General features: G+C 42.2%; 1 protein-coding gene across 1 annotated transcript in view; it reads left to right on the top strand.

The window, feature by feature from the left end:
• Positions 1-16,689, top strand: part of TSPAN7 (tetraspanin 7) — a 129,362-nt gene extending 112,673 nt beyond the window's left edge. The window contains exons 5-8 of the mRNA XM_068962342.1: positions 1,802-1,957; positions 7,317-7,400; positions 15,452-15,524; positions 15,773-16,689. Of these exons, the coding sequence (XP_068818443.1) occupies positions 1,802-1,957; positions 7,317-7,400; positions 15,452-15,520 (309 nt within the window). The 3' untranslated portion in view covers positions 15,521-15,524; positions 15,773-16,689. The remainder of the gene's footprint in view (positions 1-1,801; positions 1,958-7,316; positions 7,401-15,451; positions 15,525-15,772) is intronic.
• Positions 16,690-25,184: the final 8,495 nt, after the last annotated feature.

Raw genomic sequence — 25,184 nt, 5'->3', positions numbered from 1 at the left:
TGTTTGCGGTTGATCCCCACTCCCCACCTCTCGGCTCACTTCCGTTTCCAAGAGTGGACATACAGTACTTGTTCAGGGTCCAGTGATCCAGGTAATTAGTGTCAAGGAGCACTCCTGTCTGGTTTGCTTTTCATCTGTAAGGATGTGAGCATCCCAAAGACAGCAGAGCTAGTTTGCCCTTAAAATTGCTATATGTAAAATAGATAACCAGTGGGAATTTGCTGTATGACTCAGGGAACTCAAACAGGGGGTCTGAAGTAACCTAGAGGGTGTGAAGAGATGGGACATGGGAGGGACATTCAAGAGGGAGGGGACATGTGTATACTTATGACTGATTCAAGTTGCTGTTTGGCAGAAACCAATACAATTCTGTAAAGCAGTTGTCGTTCAGTTGCTCAGTTGTGTCCAGCTCTTTGCGACCCCATGGACTGCAGCACGCCAAGCCTCCCTGTCCATCACCGACTCCCAGAGCCTGCCCAATCGCATGTCCATTGAGTCGGTGATGCCATCCAAACATCTCATCCTGTCTCGTCCCCTTCTCCTCCTGCCTTCAATCTTTCCCAGCATCAGGGTCTTTTTTAATCAGTCAGCTCTTCATATCAGGTGGCCAAAGTATTGGAGCTTCAGCTTCAGCCTCAGTAAAGCAATTATCCGTCAATTAAAAAATAATTTTTAAAAACATCTTAAGCCTTGGAAAGGAGGTAGACAGTGAGTGTAGGACAACTTTACTTTGAGTTGCCTCCGTAAGACCAGCCTTCTGGAAGTGGTGTCTTGAGGCTGGGCAGAGAACTCACTTGAGCTGCATTCGTGGGCTTGGGGGCTACAGTGGGCATGGGGGTGGGGAGATCTCAGAGAAACTGGGGATCTTGCACACATGTGAATGGTTTAGGCTGCATGGTGATCTTTACAGAGGATATGAGGAAAGTAGGTGTTTCTTGTCTGGAAACAAACCTGGCTTGTTTCAAGCCTGACTGCCCATCAGGATCACCTAGAGACGATCTTATTTTTTATGTTTCTGGTTATTTATTTTGGTAGGATTTCAAATCTACCCAGAAAAATTGCAAGTATAGTGCAAGGAGCTGAACACCTTTTACCCAGATTCACCAACTGATGATATGTTTTGCCCCATGTGCTTCCCTATCTTCTGTGTCTGTCGTTGGCACATCTTTGCTGTAAAGGGTCAAGCTTATTTTAGGCTTTGAAGCCCATCACAGCCACTCAGTTCTGCTTTTGGAGCACAAAAGCCTCCCCAGACAACATGTAACGCATAGGCATGTCTGTGTCCCAGTAAAACTTGATTTACAAGACCAGGTGGCTGGGGGCCTGTGGTTTACCCACACCAGCTCTCTTCCTCCATGTGCGTCTTTTTCTGCTCTAAACCACTTATGTACCTGTTAGTGCAGATCCTGGGGAGAGCTTTGTAAAAGATTTTTGTCTCAGCTCCCCATCGACCATCTCGATTCAGTTGATCTCTATATCAGTCTCTTTAGCAGCACCCAGTCACACACTAGCTCATTTTGGTGCTTAGCCAGGCCAGAGAGCAGCTCTTTGGCTTTGTGGAGGTGCTAAGGAAACCAACACGACATCATCTAGAACTCACTTCCTTCGCTGAGTTCACATGGCCTGGTCAGTAAGTAGAATTGTTAGCGGTGCCTCAGCACATCTTGGCTCACCAAAGCTGTGCCTGTCGCCTTAGGACCTGGGCCCATGTTTTTCTTTTAAAAGCTGCAAGGCGCTCAGTGCGGAGACCACAGTGCCTGTGATGTGCCACCCTTAATTCTTTCCCTTTCCCTGTTAACAGCTGAGCTGCTGTGGCGTGCAGAACTATACCAACTGGAGCACCAGCCCCTACTTCCTGGAGCACGGCATCCCCCCGAGCTGCTGCATGAATGACACCGATTGCAACCCCCAGGATCTGCACAACCTGACTGTCGCCGCCACTAAAGTGAACCAGAAGGTACTCGCTCCCTCTCAGCCCCAATGGGACTCAGTGGTGAACATCTACAGAGGGCTTTTTTGTCTCTGTGAAATGATGACAGATGGGTTAGAAATGGTCATCTTGGAGAGAGTCAAGAATCTTCCTCTGTGGTTCTTTCTGGGTAGGGAGAGGCTCTGGGTGCCCCATTTCTGAAGGAGAAAGCTGTGCCTCCACTCACCTCGCATTCCTGTCCCTCAGTGAGACTCTCTGAGGCATAGTTAGGAAGGGTTTGCAAGTGGTTCCTGTTAACCCTGATGCTGATGTCAGGGAACACTGCCTTTCTTCTTTCTGGGTGTCTGTCTTCTGCTTAATATACCTTCAAAACATGAAATTGTTCCCAGTTGGGTGCCAGTCCTCAGCAGAAAGAGGGAGTCGAGTTGACAGACAGCATGTGGTTCGGTGGGGGGGGGGGGCGGGCTTGATTTTAGGGACGTCACTGCTATAGGAAAAGGAATCAACGACTTCAATTCAGCTCACTATCAACATCCTGACTCCTAAAGAAATTAGAGAGAGGAAAAAGCTGTCCAAGAGAAATCTGAAAGTTAGTACATAGTAGAAATGAGGGAAATGAAATTTAGGTAGTCAGAGGAAAAGGAAAATCAATTCTGTATTCCATTCCGAGGGCATGGCACAGCTGTGTGTGAGGGCCGTCTCTATTTTTAAAGATTTAGAGAAATGCCACATAGGAAATATGTTTTGGTGAAACAAAAGGGAGCAAAACCCTACTGTTGCGTTTACCTATGGTTATGCCACCATCAGGTAAATTTTTTCTTTTCTTACTAAGGTCAGGTGAAGATCTTCAAAATCCTGTGGGATCTGGGCCAACTACTGAATGATTCACAGAAAATAGCCATCCTTTCAAGATTTGAATGTAGAAAGATGGTTTCTATATTTTACCCATGTAATGTTGATACTTGTAGCAGAAGTGCTACAAGGCATTGTTGCCATTCTAGAAGCTCAGTTTGTCATTCTGGGCTTATTATTTCCTGTCAATGTGGTGAGGTAAGATGTTCAGTACAGACAGCTGCTTGTCTGAGCTAAGAGGACATTTGTTCTGACTGGAATTTTTGAGGCCGCCTTCACCTCTTGACAGTGAGGTGACCCCCGGTTTCTTCCTGGACGCCTCCACTAATCACCTATCTGTAATTTTGCTGCCATTGTATGCAGTGCTGAGCTGACCTGGCCCTCAGTGGATGCGCCAATGTATAAAAGGCAAGATGTGCTTTATGGCCCTGAGATAGTGGTGCAGCCGAGCAGATACAGCAGTCATCACTCTTGAGAAAAGCCTTTAAAAAAAAATTTTTTTTTCTTCACTCAAACTATTTTTGTGAAAGTTGAGGACTTTAGAAGTCAGGACCATCAGACTGCAGTTAAGTTCTGGCTCAGCCACTTGCTGGTCGTGTGATCTTGATCAAGTTACTGCAGCCTCGCTTTTCTCATCTGTAAAATGGAGAGAATAATTCTTGCCCCTTAGGATTGATAGGATTGAGTGAGATAAAGTGTCTAAAGCACAGTGTATGGTAGACAGTAAGCACAAGACCATTTTAACCATCATGTTAAATGGTGGCCGCGGTGTCAATGTCATGACAATGACAGTGACATCTGTCTTGTACTCTACCACACTGTACCTTTCATTAGAAATGAAGTAGCAGGTCCTTGGAGCCAGGGTCTTTTGTTTGTATTCAAAAGCAAGTTTAGAGGCAGCTTCTAGATTGCATTTCTCTAATCCTGACCGTGATTTCCAGAAAGAAAGATTGGGGAGCATTTTTTTCACTCTACTGATAACCTACAAACTCACCTCGCTCTCAGTGCCATCCCCCCAATCCTACTTTACATTTTCCTGAACATCTCAGATACCTCGAAGAGGTACTTTCCCTCACTTCCTGTTTACTCTCCTATCTGACTCCCTCTCTGGAGAAAAAGTGAGTGACAACTGAAATTGGCCTAGTTTAAGTTTCATTAGGCATTCTCATTGAACACCCACTTGAACTTTGAACTTCTCAGACTAATTACTTCCCAGGTCTGAGTCTCTTGACACCTTATCTATAAAAGGTGGGTGAGGGACCTCCCTGGTGGTCCAGTGGTTAAGAATCTGCCTTCCAATGCAGGACACAGGAGTTTGATCCCTGGTTGGGGAACTGAGAGGAACTAAGACCCCACATGCCATGGGGCATCTAAGCCTGCACACCACAACTAAAGACCATGTGCCCCAGTGAAGCCAATGGCACCAAATAAACATATAATAATTTTTTAAAGGCGATGATGCATATGGGTGGGATGGTCTTGTCCAAATCCCTGGAAGAGAGCAGGCAAGAGGTGAGAACACTTAAGCAGGGTGTTTATTGTCTTGAGGACAGTTTTGGTTTTGCTACACACGATGATGAAATGTCTACAGGTTCAGTTAGCTAATAGCACTGACCAAGCCCCTCCCACCTAGGAATTTCTTGCCAGTTTTTAAAGCTGCCAGGGCAAGAGGAAGACAGAAAGTTATTCTGAGATGCTTCCTCCCAGAGCCTGCCCAGGAGCAGCCGTCTACTCTTGGTGCTGAAAAGCCTGCCACTTCCAGGTGTTTCCCATCAGAGACCCTGTTGATTTAGACTTGCTGAGAGGCTGAGCAAATTACGTGTGCTGTTTCCGGATGTTTCTTAGGACACTTAGCAGGTCTCTGTGGCTGGATCTCACACTAGACAACCAGGCTTGCATTTTAGGACATGAAATGAGATCGTTATGGGCAGATAAGATCGTGGTTTCCCAGAGAATTTAAGGTGGAAGGCAAACATGCACTGGGGTTGTAGGATCAAAGCAGTTTGGGCAGAGCTAGGCCAAGTCCCAGGAAATGGGCTTGTGGGTCCACAGAGTGAATGACGAGAAAAAACTGGAGACAGAAAGCATTTACTGCAACCTGGGTCTTGTGTTGTTTAAACAACAAAGAAGCTAATCACTTTCATCTTCTCATCCTAACAAACTCTCTTACTGCTATAATTTACTTGGTTCTTTCTTTGGAGTGAAAAGTAGTAGGGGAACTTAGGGAAGAGTGCTTCTCCAACTTTAATGGGCACGTGAAACATCTAGAGGTATTGTTAACATTTGTGAAAAGTTATTAAAAATGAGTGACCCCAGGATCTGATTCTGATTCTGTAGGTCTGGACTGAGGCCTCAGATTCTGCATTTCTCACAAAATCCCCAGGAATACTGCTGCTGCTCATAGAAAGCCCCACTTAGAGGAGCCAGATTTAAAAGGAATGATTTTGCCACAGTTGTGCTAATGCAAAGCCCTTACTTCATTTTTCTGGTTTCTCTTACTGGTTGGAATGGACTTATCAAAAATAATGTGACTGACTGAATGGAGAAGAAATCATACTTTAGGGAAACATATTCACCTTATGTGTAGAAGTGAAGTTCACAGCAAAAAAACAAAACAAAACTCTATTCCAAAAACAAACCTATTCCATACTATTTTGCAGAGTAACAAAATAGACCACATGACTTCTGTCTGGTTTCTATTATTGGGCTTGTGCTTCTGTATTTTGAGCTGATGTAGCACTGGTGGTCTGAACTTCATCTCCCCACCTCCCTCACATCACTGTGGGGAATAGATACAGCAGTGAACAATGACCAGCACAGAAAAACACTATCTTAGCTGTTGCCATTTGAGAAAGTGCTATTAGTGCTATTATGAACAGAATATCTACCTCTCTTCTTATTTGACTTCTTAGCCTGAACTGACCTCCTTTCTGATACCTGTTGGAAAAGAGTGCGATGTATAATTTCACTAGGAGAAATGAAATTAGTGAGCAAGCTTCTCCTATAAAGAGAGAATCACAGTTCAAAACTTCCCATGAGCAACAATACACTTCCTTTGCCCCCCGGCCCTGCCCTGGCCCTCAAATTTGCACCAGGTAACTGAGGAGCATAGTTTTGTTCATTGCATTGAAAACATGTGTCAAAGCACTGCTGCTAAATGAATGCATCTTTCTTTGCAAACAGAATATTAATCGTAAAATATCACTTACTAGAAGATACAGCATTGATGGGATTTTCCTAGGCTCCATGAGAAATGTTAAATCATTACATTTTGAATTAAAAAATGGGAGACATGTTTTTTGTTTTTCTTGTTCTTCAGATGTTATTATAATTCAGTGGGCCTTTCTTGATAAACTACAATCCTCTTTACCCTGCTTTTGAAATGAATGTCTTGATTTTTCACAGGCTTCATGCATTCAAGTTTGAAGCCCTTTTCCAGAGAACTGGAAAAAGACCATGTTTTCCAAAGCTGAATATAATATATCACTTCAGAAGTCTTGGTTGATTTGGCCCAGTTCCCCAAAAAATCAAAATCAGATCATTTGTTTTAAAGAAATGGAATTTTATCCATTTTAAACTAAACAATTGAAATTGGTAAAATTGGTGTTGGTTTTAATCACAACATGGGCTCTGCCTGCAATGCAGGAGACCCAAGTTCAATCCCTGGGTCAGGAAGAGCCCCTGGAGCAGGAAATGGCAACCCACTCCAGTACTCTTGCCTGGAGAATCCCGTGGACAGAGGAGCCTGGCGGGCTCCAGTCCATAGAATTGCAAAAGAGTTGGATGCGACTGAGCACAGCACAGCTGGGGAATACAGCAGCTTAATCACAACATGCAGAGACTTCACAGGATGGCAAAGGGACACTCCATTTTACAAATGAGGTTATTGACAGAGGGAAAGTGACTTGTTCAAGGTCACATAGTAAATCTGTGGAAAAGTGACTCTCGAACATCGGTTTTTCCCTACTAAAAAAAAAAAATAAAGTAGCAGCCTTTGTATGAAGAACCCTAAAGTGCCATAAAGTTGTCAGGCATTCAACCACCTCCTTCTAATCAGATTTCACTGTATCTACGATTTTGTCATTTTTTGTGAAAATGCTAGTAACTGTGTTTATCATGCTGAGCTTTCCTGGTCAGGGATGCGGGATGCTTTTTCATCTGTTCAAATCTGCCTCTCTATCCCTACAGTGTTGGTCTCATAGATCTTACAGCTTTCTTGTTCAGTTTCATCCTATGATGGAAACATTTGTGAATGAAAGCGTATATCTTGGATTTGCTTTTAGATACTCCAGCCAGGGGGGTGAGTGTTGAAGCAATTGAGGTGAAACAAGTCTGACCATATGTTCATTGTGATGTTAGAGGCAGGGTCACTTGGGAGTTTGTTGTACCACCCTCTGTTCCTTTTGTTTGTTTGAAATTTTTCATTGTATTTGCAAAATGAAGATTGGGGTGTATGTGTGAGTGTGGCAAGATAACCCAGGCCCATTTGGCCTGGATAAAACATGTCTCTGAGACTGTGTCTCTGTGTTTTCAGGGTTGTTATGATCTGGTGACCAGTTTCATGGAGACCAACATGGGAATCATCGCTGGAGTGGCTTTTGGGATTGCATTCTCCCAGGTAATCCGTGGTCGGGTCTAGCCTTTCCTCTGTCTCCTGCTCACTTTTCCTGGTGTACAGATTCTCTGGCGGCCTCCCTGTGCCTGGGGAAAAGCTGATGGATGGGGTCAGAACTCCTTGCTCATTAGTCCTCAGGTCATCTGTTTATTGATTTTCCTTTTTCAGCTTAAATGAAGTTTTGCCATCGAGGGAATATCGGTTACAGTTCAACTAATGACTAGCTCCAGAAAAACAACTCGTTTCTTCTGTAGGTCAAATGGAGGTTAGCTGAACAAAGTACTGCCTTAATTGGAGCATAAACAACTCCAAACATCAAATGGCTGATTTGGATTTGGGGGGAGAGGGGAGAGGCTCTTTTCCTGGTTGACCTGTCCCTTTTTGATTTCTTAGTTCCTGGGAATTGTACATGAGATCTCTTCCTTAACAAAAAAAAAAGTAGCCAACTTCATCTTGTGATCATTATTTTGATCTGAAGGTCTGATTGTTGTTTCTTAAGAGGAAACTGAATTTGTATATAGGAAATGTTATATCCCTTTATCTCCACTTGGCCTCCAGAAAAGAATGAGAGAAGCAATTACTCAGACTAAGCAGGCCACATATACTCAAGGACGGAACATGGTTAAGTGAAATCTAAAATTTTGCCCACCTCCACCAGGCAGTGTGTTGTCCCTTGGGCTTCTGATCTCCCAGTCAAATGAGAGAGCATATATACCTAACAACAACAACAAAAAACATAATGCAGAATTTCTTCAGATGAACAGATCATTTTTTCCAACAAAGCCTAATTAATGTCACCTCAGTCATGTTGCCATGGCTCTGGTTTTACCTGCCTGAATTCTACATCAGCCCTCCCAGACTATAATTACTATCCCCCTGCTCCTGCAGCCCCCAGACCTCTTTCCTTCTTGCTGAACCAACACAGATACACTTTAATCCTAAATTTGTTCCTAAAACTTCGCTATTGAAATATGGCATGTACAGAAAAGTGTAGACATTATAAGTATACAGCTTAATAAGTTATCATAAGATGAGCCTATCTGTGTACTTACCATCAAGGAATAGCACATTAGCCTAGCAGTTTTTGCATATGGAGGGCCTAGCCTGAGGTAAGTCAAAAAGTTTTTCTGTGCTGCCTAGGAGAAACCCTTGATGCGGGGCTCACTGAGTTGGCTCTGTGGCCCTGTGGGCAGTGAGAGAGGGAAGCCCCAAGGAAGCCTGAAACAGACTCTCTCTCCACAGAGACTTTAGGTCTCATCAAGGTACTCCAGAGTTGTTGGGATAAGAAAACAAAACCCAAAACCCAGGAGCATCACAGAGGCAGTAGCATTCACCCACGTGGCTGGTCAAGTGCAGAGATTTGAGATCTGCCGTGTTCACCTTGGGGTAGGGAGAAGAATGGCCTTGGGCAGCTCTTGGTAGTCAGATGCACTGGGAGCTGCAGCTTTGAATGGTGCCAGGAGCCTCAGGGAACCTGGAAGTTGAAGCGGGCTTCCAGATGCCAGTAGATCCAGGGCCTCTCTGGGACCATGGTGGCCACTTAGCAGATGCGTGTTCAAGAAGAACCAGCCCTGCTGATCCTGGTCACTGACCTGGCACCAAAGCTTCAGCCACATGTGTTCAGAAATTTTAGGACAAGTGTCAGAGTGACACTAAGCAAATAAATGTTGGCCTATGTCTTGAGCTTCCAGTAATAAAGCGAGCTTTGCTGAGGAGAGGCCACAGGGAGATCAAAGTAGGTAGAAAAGAATAGCCCCCGCCCCCCGACTCCCCATTTGCCCCCACCTTCTCCTTACCCTTCTCCTCAGCTGCTCTCATGACATCCATGCTGTCCTTGGTTGGAACAAACCAGTCTTGCACACCTGTTGTCTGAGAAATTAAACATAAGTGTGGTATAATGTACCTAAATGTGGTATAGTGGACAAGGAAAACTAAGCTGAAGTCTAACCTTTTAACAGACTTGTGAGTGCCTGGTCCCCTGTTAACTAACTTAGCTAACTTAAAGACCTTGAGTGCTGGTTTTGGACAGTAGGGATTTGGCAGGCATTAAATACTTCTCTCCACAAATTCCCAGGTGCCTTTACCCCCTCAAGGAAAAGCCTGTTTGTCCAGACCTGATAGGCAGGTCCTGCTGCCCTGTCAATTTATAGCAGGTAGTTGAGTGTGTTTTGATAGGGTACCTCCTCCCTTGCATCTTTGGCAGCTACTCTTTTATTTGAAGGAGCTTGGGGATGGACACACAGACACACACACACACACAGACACACACACACACAGACACACACACAGACACACACACACACACACACACACACACACACTTCTGTCTCCAATGTAATCAGCTTCACTAGACTTGGAAACTGTTAGGCTGGATTAATCCCCTCAAAGCACAGAACGTTACAGTCCCGAGTAAGGATGGGAGAGCTGTTTTCCAGAAGGGAGAGTTAAGCGCCTTGCTTGAGGCTGGGTGAAATAGAACCCTTGTTCTTGACTCACGTAGCACCTAAATGGAAGTCAGTCTGTGCCTTTATAATGAAAGTGTTTGAGTCTGTGAAATTGCAAGGAGAAAGGTACTCATCAAAAAATACCCATCCCTGTCCTGCCCATCCATCCCCTGTCCTGCCCAACCCTTTCCTCTGCAGGGCCTCCTCCAGGGCCCACAGGCTGCTGCCATGATTTGTTATGGACCAAGGGTTCTTCTCCAGGACTTATTTATCTTTTCTGTATCGAGGACAAGACAAAGCTGTCAGTAGCCTCGATGAGATGAGACATGGCTAAATAAGGCTAACAGGATTTTTACCTATTCACTGTTTTCAGGCTCTGAAACAGTCTCTAAAAGTATTTATATGGTTTTGTTTTAAATCAGATTCCTTGGCATGTTCCTAAAGATGTAGAAGTTTTGTTTACTTTCCCAGTTAGGCCATCAGCATAAAATCTCTACAGGCATTATGAAAAGTGAAAGTGTTAGCTGCTCAGTTGTGTCCAACTCTTTGGGATCCCATGGACTATAGCCCACCAGGCTCCTCTGTCCATGGAATTTCCCAGGCAAGCATACTGGAGTGAGTTCCCATTCCCTTCTCCAGGAGATCTTTCCAACACAGGGATCGAACCCAGGTCTCCTGCATTGCAGGCAGATTCTTTACTATTTGAGCCACCAGGGGAGGCATTGAGAAGACTGAAATTTTAGACCTATTGTTAAGCAAGTTGTCTTTTATAGCTTTGTTACCTGGCCTCTCTTTGCCCCTCAGGGATCAGGGACTGGCCCGTTTGGTGGCCACGGTGATTGCAGGGGAAGATACCCCTGCCCCATTTCCTCTGACAGCCCTGGTCTTGGTTGAGCTAGACTCCACCCTCTCTCAGCCCCTCTCCCCCACCCCTTGGCCTCCTCCCTGTTCCTGGGGATCTGCAGAGCCCCGTTGACATGATCCCTGTTACCAGAGCTCTCTTTGTGGGGAAGCTTTGAGAAAACTAGAGTTGGCCTTCTGTAAGTCGAAGGCCTTTTTTCTCTCCTTCCCTCTGTGGCTTCTCAGTTCTTGAAGGTCCTCCCAGAGGCTTTCGTGACCCAAAAGAAAGCAGAATATAGTACAGACAAGGCTGAGTGGTAGAAATAAAATGTTACTTCCAACAATTAGACGAAGGCTAATTACAAAGTCTTAGATGACCAAATACCAGGAATCTGATCTCAAACTCCCTAGGCTGTATGGGATTTGGCATTTCACTGGCCATGAGGAGAGGGAGAGGTGGCTCTGGAATCTCCATCCTGAAGCTTTTTTAGCATAAGAGGCAAGCTCTCCTCTTCCTGTCTCTCTCTCTGGGGGTTAAAGCAGAAGTTTGTCCCTGTGCCCACATACTCCTGCCTTAACACATCAGCCCCAGTGCATACCTCTGTTCTTGAGGAATTTACATATATTTAACCTAAAGAACTGGTCTCAAATAGGAAAAGGAGTACGTCAAGGCTGTATATTGTCACCCTGCTTATTTAAGTTATATGCAGAGTACATCATGAGACATGCTGGACTGGAAGAAACACAAGCTGGAATCAAGATTGCCGGGAGAAATATCAATAACCTCAGATATGCAGATGACACCACCCTTATGGCAGAAAGTAAAGAGGAACTAAAAAGCCTCTTGATGAAAGTGAAAGTGGAGAGTGAAAAAGTTGGCTTAAAGCTCAACATTCAGAAAACGAAGATCATGGCATCCGGTCCCATCACTTCATGGGAAATAGATGGGGAAACAGTGGAAACAGTGTCAGACTTTATTTTTTGGGGCTCCAAAATCAGTGCAGATGGTGATTGCCCCCATGAAATTAAAAGACGCTTACTCCTTGGGAGAAAAGTTATGACCAACCTAGATAGCATATTCAAAAGCAGAGACATTACTTTGCTGACTAAGGTCCATCTAGTCAAGGCTATGGTTTTTCCTGTGGTCATGTATGGATGTGAGAGTTGGACTGTGAAGAGGGCTGAGTGTCGAGGAATTGATGCTTTTGAACTGTGGTGTTGGAGAAGACTCTTGAGAGTCCCTTGGACGGCAAGGAGATCCAACCAGTCCATTCTGAAGGAGATCAGCCCTGGGATTTCTTTGGAAGGACTGATGCTAAAGCTGAAACTCCAGTACTTTGGCTACCTCATATGAAGAGTTGACTCATTGGAAAGGACTCTGATGCTGGGAGGGATTGGGGGCAGGAGGAGAAGGGGATGACCGAGGATGAGATGGCTGGATGGCATCACTGACTCGATGGACGTGAGTCTGAGTGAATTCCGGGAGTTGGTGATGGACAAGGAGGCCTGGTGTGCTGCGATTCATGGGGTTGCAAAGAGTCGGACACAACTGAGTGTCTGAACCGAACTGAACTGAACCTAAAGAAAGGTTTCATCTAAATAAGGATGGATTTTTCTATCTACAGAATAATTGGGTCTAGTGGCAAGTGAGCATTTGGTCCTGATTTAGACTGAGGAAGAGCCTGTGTCTTTACCTTTAATAGGCTTTCAGTTACGTACCTAGAAATAATCTGTTAATAAATGGTATTAAGTATAGCATGTTCCTCCCCCTCCCCACTTTCCTTTAACTTGGTGATAAGGGAAATGAGAGATCAAAATTCTCTCTCAAATATGATGAAACACTATAGCAAATGTGAAATCAGTCACCCTGCAAATAATTCAGAACACCCACCATATCCCAGAGTCTAGTTTTTCTTGCACCAGAATTAACTAGAATAAAAGCCAATATATGTAAACTACTGTTTTCACAAAGCTTGTATATACCCCAGCTCAGGACTTTTTTAAGGAACAATTTCTTAGTAGATGTTAAAAAAATAATTTTTTAAAATCGGTCTTCTCCCATGGACTAACAGAAAAAGGTATGTTCTTGCCCTAGAAATACAAAATACAGTTTGAAAGCAAATAGCTTTTATTTTTACTTATATTTTTAAAGTTATTATTTCTGTGAGAAAGTCTGTCCAGTGCTTTAAAAATGATACTGTTTCTGTTTGGGGGTAAAAAGGTGGAGGGACACATTATATTCCCTTGAAAACAGGCATTTTAGGTACAAGAAATACTGATGCATACTACAGAATGTTTTGGCTGTGTGGCTTGTGAACTGCCATGGGGGCAGAGAGCACTGCAAACCACTGAATGCAGGAGCATTGCAAACTGTGAGGTGGCATGCTGACTACTGTAAGTGCTAAAACATACAGGAGGTCAATGAAAAAAAGAAACCTGAAGTGCTAATAAGCTTTACAAAGAAAGGAGTGTCTAGGAACTTGAGATCAAATAAAGTGATGCCCACTGAAAGCCCACTCCCTGAAGTTCACAATGTAAGGCAGGAAGGAAGCCCTGGTGGTGAGAGGCAAAGGAGTTAGTCTGGAGAGGAAAGGGTCTAGGCTGGAAAGGGGTCTCTTCTTGGTTAGAAGAAGAGGCTGGAGCCATAAACTCTGTGTGAGCTTCCTGTATGGGTTGAGGGGTGTTCTTTAACCTCTCCTGAACCCATTTACTTATCTGGAAAATTGGGATAGTAGTACTGCCCAGGTATGTACTAGGAATTAAATAACTCAGTATTCCCAAGTGTTCAGTGTGCCTCTGGTTTTTGGCTGGCATCTGATTTTTGAGAGTATCTAAAGTATGATCTGGTGTATGTTGGTCCTGAAAAATAGCAGTTGTAATGAAAAGAGACAAACTATAAGGTTCAAAATCCTTGTACTCATGGAGGGGATTTTATTTTCTGATTTGGCACAATATTCTGGTAGCTCAGAGGGTAAGGAATCTTTCTGCAATGCAGGAGACCAGGGTTTGATCCCTGGGTTGGGAAGATCCCCTGGAGGAGGGCATGGCAACCCACTCTAGTATTCTTGCCTGGAGAATCCCCATGGTCTGAGAAGCCTGGCTGGCTACAGTCCATGTGGTTGCAAAGAGTCAGACACAACTGACAACTAACACTTTTCTGGAGGTTACAGCTATGGTTACTTTGGCCACTTGGTATAGGCATAATACTGTATATTTTGTGGCACAAAACGATGGCCAGAGTCTTGGTAGAAAATGAGTCCAGTAAGGTGGTGACTTTTCCTTACCTGACAGAGGTTATAATCTGCATGTTTCATAGCACAATTTCCATTTGATAAAGGAAGAGAAGAATCTGGGATTTGACCAAGAGAGGGAATCAGGTGGGTTGCAGCCTGCAGGGTTGAGCAGAGAGGAAGGAGAACAGAGTTTGGGTGTTGCCTTGATCAATAGTAGGACCCAGTGTGTAATCTGTAAGATAAGGGTGACCAGATAGACTGGGTGAGTGGTTCTGTCACCTAGAAGTCTGGTTAAAACATCAGTTTCTGGGCCCCACTCCTAGATGATGCTGATTTGGGTGGTCCTGGGGCCACAGAAGTGTATGAAAGTCACTAAGTTGTGTCCGACTCTTTGCGGCCCCAGGGACTATACAGTCCCTGGAATTCTCCAGGCCATAATACTGGAGTGGGTAGCCGTTCCCTTCTCCAGGGGATCTTCCCAACCCAGGGATTGAACCCAGGTCTCCTGAATTGCAAGCAGATTCTTTACCAGCTGAGCCACCAGGGAAGCTGACATTATACTAGACTGTCTCTCAAGGTCATTGCCACCTCTGAACCAATAACACATGGCCAATTGCTTAAGAAGAAGCGACCCTCACCTGGCCAAGAGAAGCTGCAGACGGTCAGACTCAAGTACACAATCAGGGTCCTGTCCAAAAATGCTGATCTTCCTGAGTCAGGAATGAGAACTGTGGTCTCCAGTGAGCAGAACAGATACAGTGAAGTAACAGCTTTTTATCAGACTCACTTGTGTTAGAAGTTAAATCAAAGCACAAAGTAGGTAGAAGATTGGGAAGGTGGAAGTACTCTGATATTCGTTGTGCTGAAAAACCAGGGGGTAGACATTGGGTGTAGATGGGCCCATTTAGGCCTAAAATATCTACATGGTTTAGAGATAAAGAGAAGTTCAAACCCACTGCCCCCCCAACCTCACAAACCATGGCTTACTTACTTCATGACTTACTTACTTGGCAAACTCTCCAAGTCAAGAATAGCATCCCATTGTCTCAGGGAAAGAACTATTATCTTGTCAGCCAGGTATGGCTGGGCTATCAGCCTATGCTGAGATAGCTTCCCAATGCATGTGGTTATGGTTCTAAATTCAATCCTGGCATTCAGTTCTACCATACTAATGCCAGGTAGTTACTACTACCTTGCTGTAGTAACTTAATTTTTTTCATTACTCTCAGAACATAGGAACACATTTTAATATTACTTAGATGTCAAAAGTCATTCTTCAATGGCCAACGTGAGCTAGAACTGTAACATTATGGCCAGTTTGAGCCTTTCTAGCTGTCCTTCACCGGCACTTAGACTTCCTAAGTCTTTGCTCCAACTACTGAAATGAGGCTTGACTATTTTCCCTAGTGCCCTTTCCCCACTCATGTTCAAAAGCCCTCAGTCGTTAAAAATTATATCTGGGTGGAGGGGGGCAGGTCAAAGAAATGTGTTAGCTCAGTGACTTGAGAGCCTGTTGTCTTCTTCCTTCTGCCAACAGCTGATTGGCATGCTGCTGGCCTGCTGTTTGTCCCGGTTCATCACGGCCAACCAGTATGAGATGGTGTAAGGAGGTGAGTGGCGGTGGGGAGGGCTCTCCCTTGGGGGCCTGGACTCCCCTTTCAAAGGGATGAGGGTACTGCTCGGTCACTTCACTCCTTGTTCTTGGTGGCACTTGGCCATGTGCCAAAGCCTCATTTCTCTGGTGCTGGGTAAGAGATGTGATTACTGCTATTGTGGAAAACATCAACATGCTCTCTTCAGCTTGTTACCTTAAGTCCTTCTTAATGGTGTCATTTACATGTTTTAATTTCTCTCTTAGTCTTTCAAGAATGGCGGAATAAGAGACCTGTTTTCAAAAGGAACTGCAGCAATCTTTGAAAGACTTCCAAAGAATGTTAGAGCACAGTACATAATACACCTGTCCTAACCCCCACCCCACCCTGCGTGCAACTGCAGCTGACACTCCCACACAGCCTCTGCTCCACCTTTCAGCTTGCATCGTGCCTAGCGTTCCATTTTGTGAAGCCCTGTTGTGCCAGAGTGTAGCCAGGTTCCCTGCATCTAGTCCTAAGGGACCCAACCCAAGGCCCTGTGCGTGCCAGCTCCTCCATCTGTACTTGGTCCAACTGCAGCTCATTGTAGGTGACTGGTTCTCCACACCATCACTGGCCCTGCTGGGCCCTGCATGTAGTGTGGGAGGCTCCTGTTAGCCCTTGATCATGATTGATAAACGCTGCACACCCCCTAGATATAGATAAGCAGATAGCTATCTGTTCTTTTGGCTTAATCTCCTTTGGTTGGGTTTTCCCTTTTACTAAGGCTCTTTCCTACCTTCTTCAGGCTGCCTAGGGCATGTAATACTTTGCAATTGTCCTTGAGGAGAAAAGGGCATATGTCATGCACGGAGGAGATTATCGAGCTTTGGGTGGCCTCCTTGCTCCTTGCTGTTACATGCCTGGGAACATATAGAGGGTTTAGTGCACCTGTATAACCCTGTTACAAAGCTGTATTGTTGCTTCCTTTGAAGGAAATAATTACTTCTGTTTTTCCCCAATTAATTGCTATTGTGTTATTTTACTTCTTTCAATAATTTTTCTTTGCATTGACATTACAGACATCGAGGACCTCATCAAAATCAATTTAAAAATGAGTGTGAAGGGGGAACAAAAGTCAAGATATTTTTAAAATATCTTAAAAAATGCCTCTGTCTCGCATGCCAACAAGAATGCATTGATATTGTGAACATTTGTGATACATGTATTAATAAATAGTCATTACAAATTACTGTGTTCTGGCCTTGTTCTTAAAGTTTTTAAACACATTTCTATTCCCTTCTGTTCCATAGGACAGGGGTCCCCAGCCCTCGGGATCTAATGCCTGATGATCTGATGTGGAGCTGATGTAATGATAATAGAAATAAAGTATGCAATAAATGTAACACGTTTGAATCATCCCAAAACCATCCCCCCCCCCTTCCCCCTGGTCTGTGGAAAAACTGTCTTCCATGAAATTGGTCCCGGGTGCCAGAAAGGTTGGGGACCACTACCATAGGGGATTGGAGATGGACCATCTTACACACTGACACATCCCCCCTTACAAGCTCCAACTCCACTAAATAGCATTGAACAGTATAAAAACTGAAGGGGTAGATTTTTTTTAATGGACATTCCAGGAACTTGAATCATTTATCATAAACAGGATGTATTGTTGGCTCCAAAAATAGAATCTTCATATTTCAGGCTAGAGGCAGAAAGATTTCAGAGTTTTTAAGTCTGAATGTCACTTTAAAAAAGGAAATGAACATCTACTTTCCCCTTTATTGTTCCTAACAATCATGTATTCTTCCCTTCCTTCATTCTTCTCTGGATTGAATAAACTCAATCTAGAGAAGAGATGACATCATACCATTCAGTTGTCTCAATGCCATGGCTTATATTAATACTAAACTATGAAATCCTTATACTTGATTTAAAGAGCATTTTAGCAATAGGTACAGTATATATTATCTGCAATCTATTTTTTTCCTTCTTTGTGTGTGTGTGTTAGTCACTCAGTCATGTCTGACTCTTTGTGACGCCATGGACTATATAGCTCTCCAGGCTTCTCTGTCCATGGAATTCTCCAGGCAAGAATGCTGGAGTGTGTTGCCATTCCCTTCTCCGTTCCTTCTTAACGGATCATCCTTAAAAACTAGTAAAAGCATTTATTCATCTTTTCCCAAATAAGTGGATCTTCTCTGATGGAGATGGTGTTCTAACTATATCCACATATTAGTCTGAACTCTACAGGAAGTAAACCCTAAAAGGCTTACAGTATCTGACCCGCACCCTCAGATATTCTCTCTTCAAAAGGTCAGCATTTTTAGAGAGTTAGAGATCTCTTCTCTATAGCCCCAAACTTTTCAAAGTTTCATTTACATTTCTCTTTTGTTATATAATAAAATGAGGCTTTTCTGTAAAATTCTAAATAGAGCCCCATCCATGGTTCACCTTTTTGCAAACTATGCGTTCACTAGTATACTCATACTGTTATACTTTGGTAAACAAGAAATCTATACACTTTCTAGATTGAATTTGGATCTCACCATTATATAATTTCAGTGTGAAACATTTAACAAAGATTTACTTGACTTTAAAACTATAAAGTATTTATGTTTCAACCTTGCTCAGAAATAAGGTATATTTAGCTTTAAAAGGTATTGCCTAACATTACTCCAAAGTCATTATGCTAATTCATACTCCCACCACAGAGTAGTAAAGTTCCAGTTTGTTCATATCCTCATCAACACTTGTTATTCTCAGACTTAGTTTTTTTGCCATTCTGAATGTGTGGTGGTATCTCAGTTTGACTTCACATTGTAATTAGTAATACTGAACATTCACTTTGTCATTGACTACTTTGATATCTTTATTTATTTTTTGGCCACACTGTGTGGCATGTGGAATCTTAGTTCCCTGGCCAGGGATCAAATCTGTGCCCCCTGCAGTGGAAGCATGGAGTCTTAACCACTGGACTGCCAGGGAATTCCCGATATCTTCTTTTATGAGGTATTCAAGTCTTGTGCTTTTTTTAAAAAACTCAGTTATCTTAATTGATTTGTAGGAATTCTTTATGTATTCTGGATGCAAATCGTTACCTGGATGTATCAATATTTATTGCAAATATTTTCTCTCAGCCTATCATTTGACTTTTCACATCTGGTCAATTAGTTTTTTCCAGCTTTATGGGCTTCCCAATGGCTCAAGTGGTAAAGAGTCTTCCTACAGTGCAAGAGACACGGGTTTAATTCCTGGGTTGGGAAGATGCCCTGAAGGAGGAAATGCAACCCCTCCAGTATTCTTGCCTGGGAAGTCCCATGGACAAAGGAGACTGGCGGGCTACAAATGGTCAGACATGACTGAGCATGCATACACTACTGAGATGTATTTGATATTGTATAGGCTTGAAGTGCGGAGAAGGCAATGGCACCCCACTCCAGTACTCTTGCCTGGAAAATCCCATGGACGGAGGAGCCTGGTAGGCTGCAGTCCATGGGGTCGCTAAGAGTTGGGCACGACTGAGTGACTTCACTTTCACTTTTCACTTTCATGCATTGGAGAAGGAAATGGCAATCCACTCCAGTGTTCTTGCCTGGAGAATCCCAGGGACGGAGGAGCCTGGTGGGCTGCCGTCTATGGGGTCGCACAGAGTCGGACACGACTGAAGTGACTTAGCAGCAGCAGCAGCAGCAGCAGCAGACTAATGGAAATAAAAACAAAAATAAATGGTACCTAATTAAACTCAAAAGCTTTTGCATAGCAAAGGAAACCATAAGCAAAAGGACAACCCACAGAATGGGGGAAAATATTTGCAAATAATTTGACTGACAAGGGGTTAATCTCCAGAATTTACAAATAGCTCATATGGCTCAATACCAAATAAACAACATAATCAAAAGTGGCAGAAGACCTAAATATACATTTCTCCAAAGATGACATACAGATTGCCAAGAGGCATATAAAAAGATGCTCCACATCATTAATTAGAGAAATGCAAATCAAAACTACAGTAGGACCTCACTTCACACTAGTTAGAATGGCCATTATCAAAAAGTGTACAAACAAATGCTAGAGAGGGTGTGGGGAAAAAAGAACCCTCCTACACTGTTGGTGTGAATGGAAACTGGCACAGCCACTATGGAGAACAATGCAGAGCTTCTTTAAGTAACTAGAAATACCATGTGATCCAGCAATCACACTACTGGGTATATCCAGAGAAAACCGTGGTTCAAAATGATACATGCATCCCAGTGTACATTGCAGTTCTGTTTACAATAGCCAAGACATGGAAGCAACCTAAATGTCCATAAACAGATGAATGGATAAAGATGATGTGGTACATATCTACAATGGACTATTACTCAGCCATTAAAAAGAATGAAATAATGCCATTTGCAACAACACAGATGTACCTGGAGATTATCAAACTAAGTCAGAGAGAGAAAGACAAATATCACATGTTATCATTTACATGCAGAATCTAAAAACAATGATATAAATAAACTTATTTACAAAACAGAAACAGACTCACAGACTTACCAGTAGAGAGAGGGAAGATGGGAGGGGAAAGATGGGTAGGGGATTCAGAGCTACAAACCACTAAGTATAAAATAAATAGGCTGCAATGATATATTGCACAACACAGGGAATATAGCCAATATTTTATAATAACTATAAAGGAAGTACAACCTTTAAAACTGAAGCACTATATTGTGTACTTGAACCTTGTATAATATTTACAACTATACCTCAAAAAAAAAAGGTAATCAAAACAGTGTGGAACTGACAGACCAATGGAACAGAATAGAGAGCCAAGATATAAACTCACACACTTATGGTCAACTAATACTTGACAAAGGTGCCAAGTGTATAAAATGGGGATAGAATAGCCTCTTCAATAAATGGTGTTGAGCAAACTGTATCTACATGCGAAGGTATGAAACTGGACTATTATACTTTACTCAGAAGTCACATAAAAAGTGGATTAAAGACTTACATGTAAGACCTAAAACAGTAAAATTCCTAGAAGAAAACAGAAAAAAGCTTCTTGACAATGGCTTCAGCAATAATTCCTTGAATATGATACCAATATTACAAGCAACAAACGCAAAAATCGACAAGTGGGAGTACATCAAAACAACAAGAAAAGGCAATCTATGAAATGGGAGAAAATGCCTGCAACCCATAAATCTGATAAAGGGTTAATATCCAAATATATGATATATAAGCACACCTACAACTCAATGGCAAAAAACAAAATACTTGATTTAAAAATTGACAGAGGAGCTCAATAGAAATTTTTCCAGTGAAGATGTACACATGACCAATAGGTATATGAAAAGGTGTTCAATATCACTAATCACCCAAGAAATGCAAATCCAAACCACAATGAGATATCATCTCAGCTATTAGGATGGCTATTATTTTTAAAGAAGTAATTTTTGCCAGGGATGTGGAGAAAAATGAACCCTCGCCTACTATTGATAGCAAGGTAAACTGGTACAGTCACTATGGGAAAAAGTACGAATGTTCCTAAAAAACTTAAAAATAGAACTGCCATGACCCAGCAGTCCTACTTGTAGGTTTGTATTGAAAGGAATTGAAATCAGGATCTCAATGAGCTATCAGTACTCCCATGTTCACTGCAGCATTACTCGCAATAGCCAATTCCTGGAAACAACCCAAATGTCTATCATTGGATGCTTGGATTTTGAAATGTGATGTACACAAACAGTGTAATATTATTTAGCCTTAACAAAGAAATTCTGCCATTTGCAACAACATGGATGAACCTGGAGGACAATATACTAAGTGAAATAAGCCAGATACAGAAGGACAAATACTCCATGATATCACCGCTATTGTGAATTTAAAATAGTCAAAATCACAGAAGCAGAGTAGAATGGTGGTTGCCAGGGTCTAGGGGAAGGAGGAAACAAAGAGGGATTAGTCAAAAGATAAAAAGTTTCAGTTAGATGAGATGAATAACTCCTAGAATAACAGCATAGAGATTACAGTTAACAGTACTGCAGTTTACTTAAATTTTTGCTAAGGGTAGATCTTATTTTAAATGTTCTTATCACAAAAATTAAGTAGGTAAATAAGTCAGTTAGTAAGTTAATAATAGAGTGCAGGAGGGAAAAAAGTATCTTTCCACAAAGAAAACTCCAGGTCCAGATGACTTCACTGGTGAATTTTGCAAAACTTTTAAGAAAGAGATAATACTAGTTCTACACAAAATATCCCATAAAACTGAAAAAAAAGGGGGGGGCATAATTTCCAAATCATTCTGCAAGGACAATATTACTCTTATTCCTATTCTTATTCCTTATTCCTATTCCTATTCCTTATTCCTCTTATTCTTATTCTGAACAAGATATTAAAGAAAACTACAGACCAATATCCCAAAGAACATGGAAAAATATTCTAAACAAAACAGTAGCAAAGCGAATCCAACAATATATAAAAACAATGTTTTAACTCATAGTACTTTATCCCAGGAATCAGCACTTCTCTTCTACCTTGTTTAGAAAGTTCTAGCCAGAACAATCACACAAGAAATGTGTCTGCAATATGGCTGAATCTCAAAATCATTACACTAAGAAACCAGTCAGACAAGGTCATATGTTGTATGATTCTCTTTATATAAATGTAATTAACAGGCATATTTACAGAGAAAGTAGACTAGTAGTTGCCAATGGGTGGATGGATGAGGGCGTGGATGTTGGGGAGAAACTAAAAGTGTTAGAAGATACAGGGTTTCTTTTTGAGGTGATGAAAATGTTCTACATTTGATTGTGGCGATGGTTGCACAACTCTGAATATACTAAAATCACTGAATTTTACACTTTAAATAGGCAAATTTTATCATAAGTGCTTGTTTGTTATTTTTAAAAAGGTAGATTTTGTGTCACTGACTTCTTCTGAGTCTTCCCCTAAGTATGGGTGACTGGAAAAGTGAATAAAATCCTTGTACAGATTAGCAAGAATTCTTTCTCCATTTCCTTGTGTCACATTTTCTTAAGTTTCTTCTGGCTGTACCATTATGCAAAGATTTTTTTTTTAATTCTTTGAATTCTGAGCTTACCTCCTTTGCCAAACAGTCATTTCTGTTTGACTGAATAGTCATTTCTGCTGTATATGTTAGTATTTTAAAACTCTGTTTCCATAAGCAGTTGTTTGCTTTGCCTGGCTATGAGGTTGCAAGCTTAAGTCTCTGAAGGGAGTATCCTTGTTTTAAACTTTTCATAGATGTGTAAGACACAAACAGGAAGTACTCCTATCATAAACATGTTTTTGATGATTTTTGACTAAGTAAACACACTCGTGTCACTGGCACCGAGATCAAGACATAGAACTTTCCCAGCTTCTTGGAAAATCACTCTTGTTCAGAAGAGATTTTTTTTTTATTAACTGTGGTAGAAAATCACATAAAAGTTATCATCTTAACTATTAAGTGTACATTTTATTAGTATTAAGTGTATTTTCCCTGTAGTGCAATCAATCTACAGAAATTTTCATCTTGTAAATCTGAAATGCTATACACATTAAATAAATCTTTTCATTTTTCTCTTCCCCCACCATTTTACTTTCTGTTTTTATAAATTTGATTATTTTAGATATTTCATGTAAGTGGATTCATGCAGTATTTGTCTTTTTGTGACTGGCTTCCCTTAGCATGAGCTTCCCTGGTGGCTCAGACGGTAAAGCATCTGCCTGCAATGCGGGAGACCCAGGTTCGATCCCTGGGTTGGGAAGATCTCTTGGAGAAGGAAATGGTAACCCACTCCAGTACTCTTGCCTGGAGAATCCCATGGACAGAGGAGCCTGGTAGGCTACAGTCCATGGGGTCACAAAGAGTCAGACACGACTGAGCAAGTGCTTTGCCTTTTTGCCTTCCCTTAGCATGATTTCTTTGCATGAAACAGGATTTCCCTCCTTTATAAGGCTGAATATATTCCATTGTATGGGTAGACCACATTTCGTTTATCCATTTGTCTTGTGATGGACATCTGGATCACATCCACTTTTTGGCTATTGTGAATGGTGCTTCAGTGAACATGGGCATGCAAAAGGAGAATGTCTTTTGGTACTAAAAATATCTAATGTTGATTGATGATATTCATCTCAGGAACTGTTCTAAAGGCTTTATCCCATTTAATTTTCACAGCAACAATATGAATTAGAAAGCACTCTCATTATCTCCATTTTACAGATTAATAAACTAAGCAATGAGAAGGTTAAGCAACTTTCTCAAGGTCACCCAGTAGAGTTGGGACTCTCAATCAGTCTGGAACCAGTACCACACACTTAGCCACCATGCTATGCTGCTGCTGCTGCTGCTAAGTCGCTTCAGTCGTGTCCAGCTCTGTGTGACCCCATAGATGGCAGACCACCAGGCTCCTCCATCCCTGGGATTCTCCAGGCAAGAACACTGGAGTGGGTTGCCATTTCCTTCTCCAATGCATAAAAGTGAAAAGTGAAAGTGAAGTCGCTCAGTCGTGTCCGACTCTCAGCGACTCCATGGACTGCAGCCTTCCAGGCTCCTCTGTCCATGGGATTTCCCAGGCAGGAGTACTGGAGTGGGGTGCCATCGCCTTCTCCACCGTGCTATGCTACCTCTTGCTTGTTTTCTATAATGATGCTACAAAGCAGCGGTCTCCAATCTTTTCGGCACCAGGGACCAGTTTCATGGAAGACAATTTTTCCATGGACTGGGGGAGGGGATGGTGGCTTCAGGATGATTCAAGCACATTATGTTTGCTGTGCACTTTATTTCTGTCTTCGTTACATCAGCTCTACCTCAGATCATCAGGCATTAGACCCCAGAGGTTGGGGACCCCTGTGGTAAGTATATCCTATGAAGTTTTGCTCGTGTGTGCTCATAAAATGTTCAAGTCTCAGGATTACATGCCCCTTTAATTAAAAACATGAGCATTCCCTCTTGAAGCCCCGAATTTCTTTCAGTTTGGGCTCATTTACAAATGGCAGTATCATAAAGCATACTAAGTACTCGACCTTCTAGAGCTTCTTTTCTTATTCTGGCCAAGCATCTCAGATATGCTGCACATTGAAAAGAAGTAATCGAAATTAGCTTCATGTACTCCATTCTATTAAAAGTTATTAGCAATTAATACAGATTTAAGGGAGAGGGGACTTATTAGCCCTCTTGCCCTGAAAATTAATGTGTCCTTTTCATTATATTCCTAAGGGGTATTTTACCCAATAACATTCCATTTCAGATTAATGTAAAATGAAAACTACATTATTTGAGAATGCTGGCTACAAAACGATTACAAACCACAAATCTCACAAAGATTAACAGGGAAGGAAGATCAAGCAGAACAATGAACTATTAATAATTCTAGACAAGATGAAGGTAATAAAATCAATGTGTCAATCATTCTACAAGAATCAAGAAGCCACAATATTTTTTGAGGGCATGGTCAGGCTTATGTAAGGGTTAATAATGTTTTTTTTTTTAGGTTAAACTAGGCTTTCAGGAGTGGGTGATTTCTGGATAGTTACAAAAGAAATAAACTATAAATTCTAATTTTAAAAATGCAAGGGTCTATATACAGAGATACTGTTCTCTTCATTTCTAGGCAAAACTGTCTTCCCTTTCCTGCACAAGGTGCCCCAAACTGCTCAAGGTTAAGCATGTCAACAACTCCAAATGAACCACTAGGGGGC

This window comes from Capricornis sumatraensis, chromosome X (assembly GCF_032405125.1).
Source record: "Capricornis sumatraensis isolate serow.1 chromosome X, serow.2, whole genome shotgun sequence".
In the NCBI taxonomy this organism is placed as follows: domain Eukaryota; kingdom Metazoa; phylum Chordata; class Mammalia; order Artiodactyla; family Bovidae; genus Capricornis; species Capricornis sumatraensis.
Note: the sequence above shows the minus strand (reverse complement) of the source record. Positions and strands in the feature narration are given on the sequence as shown.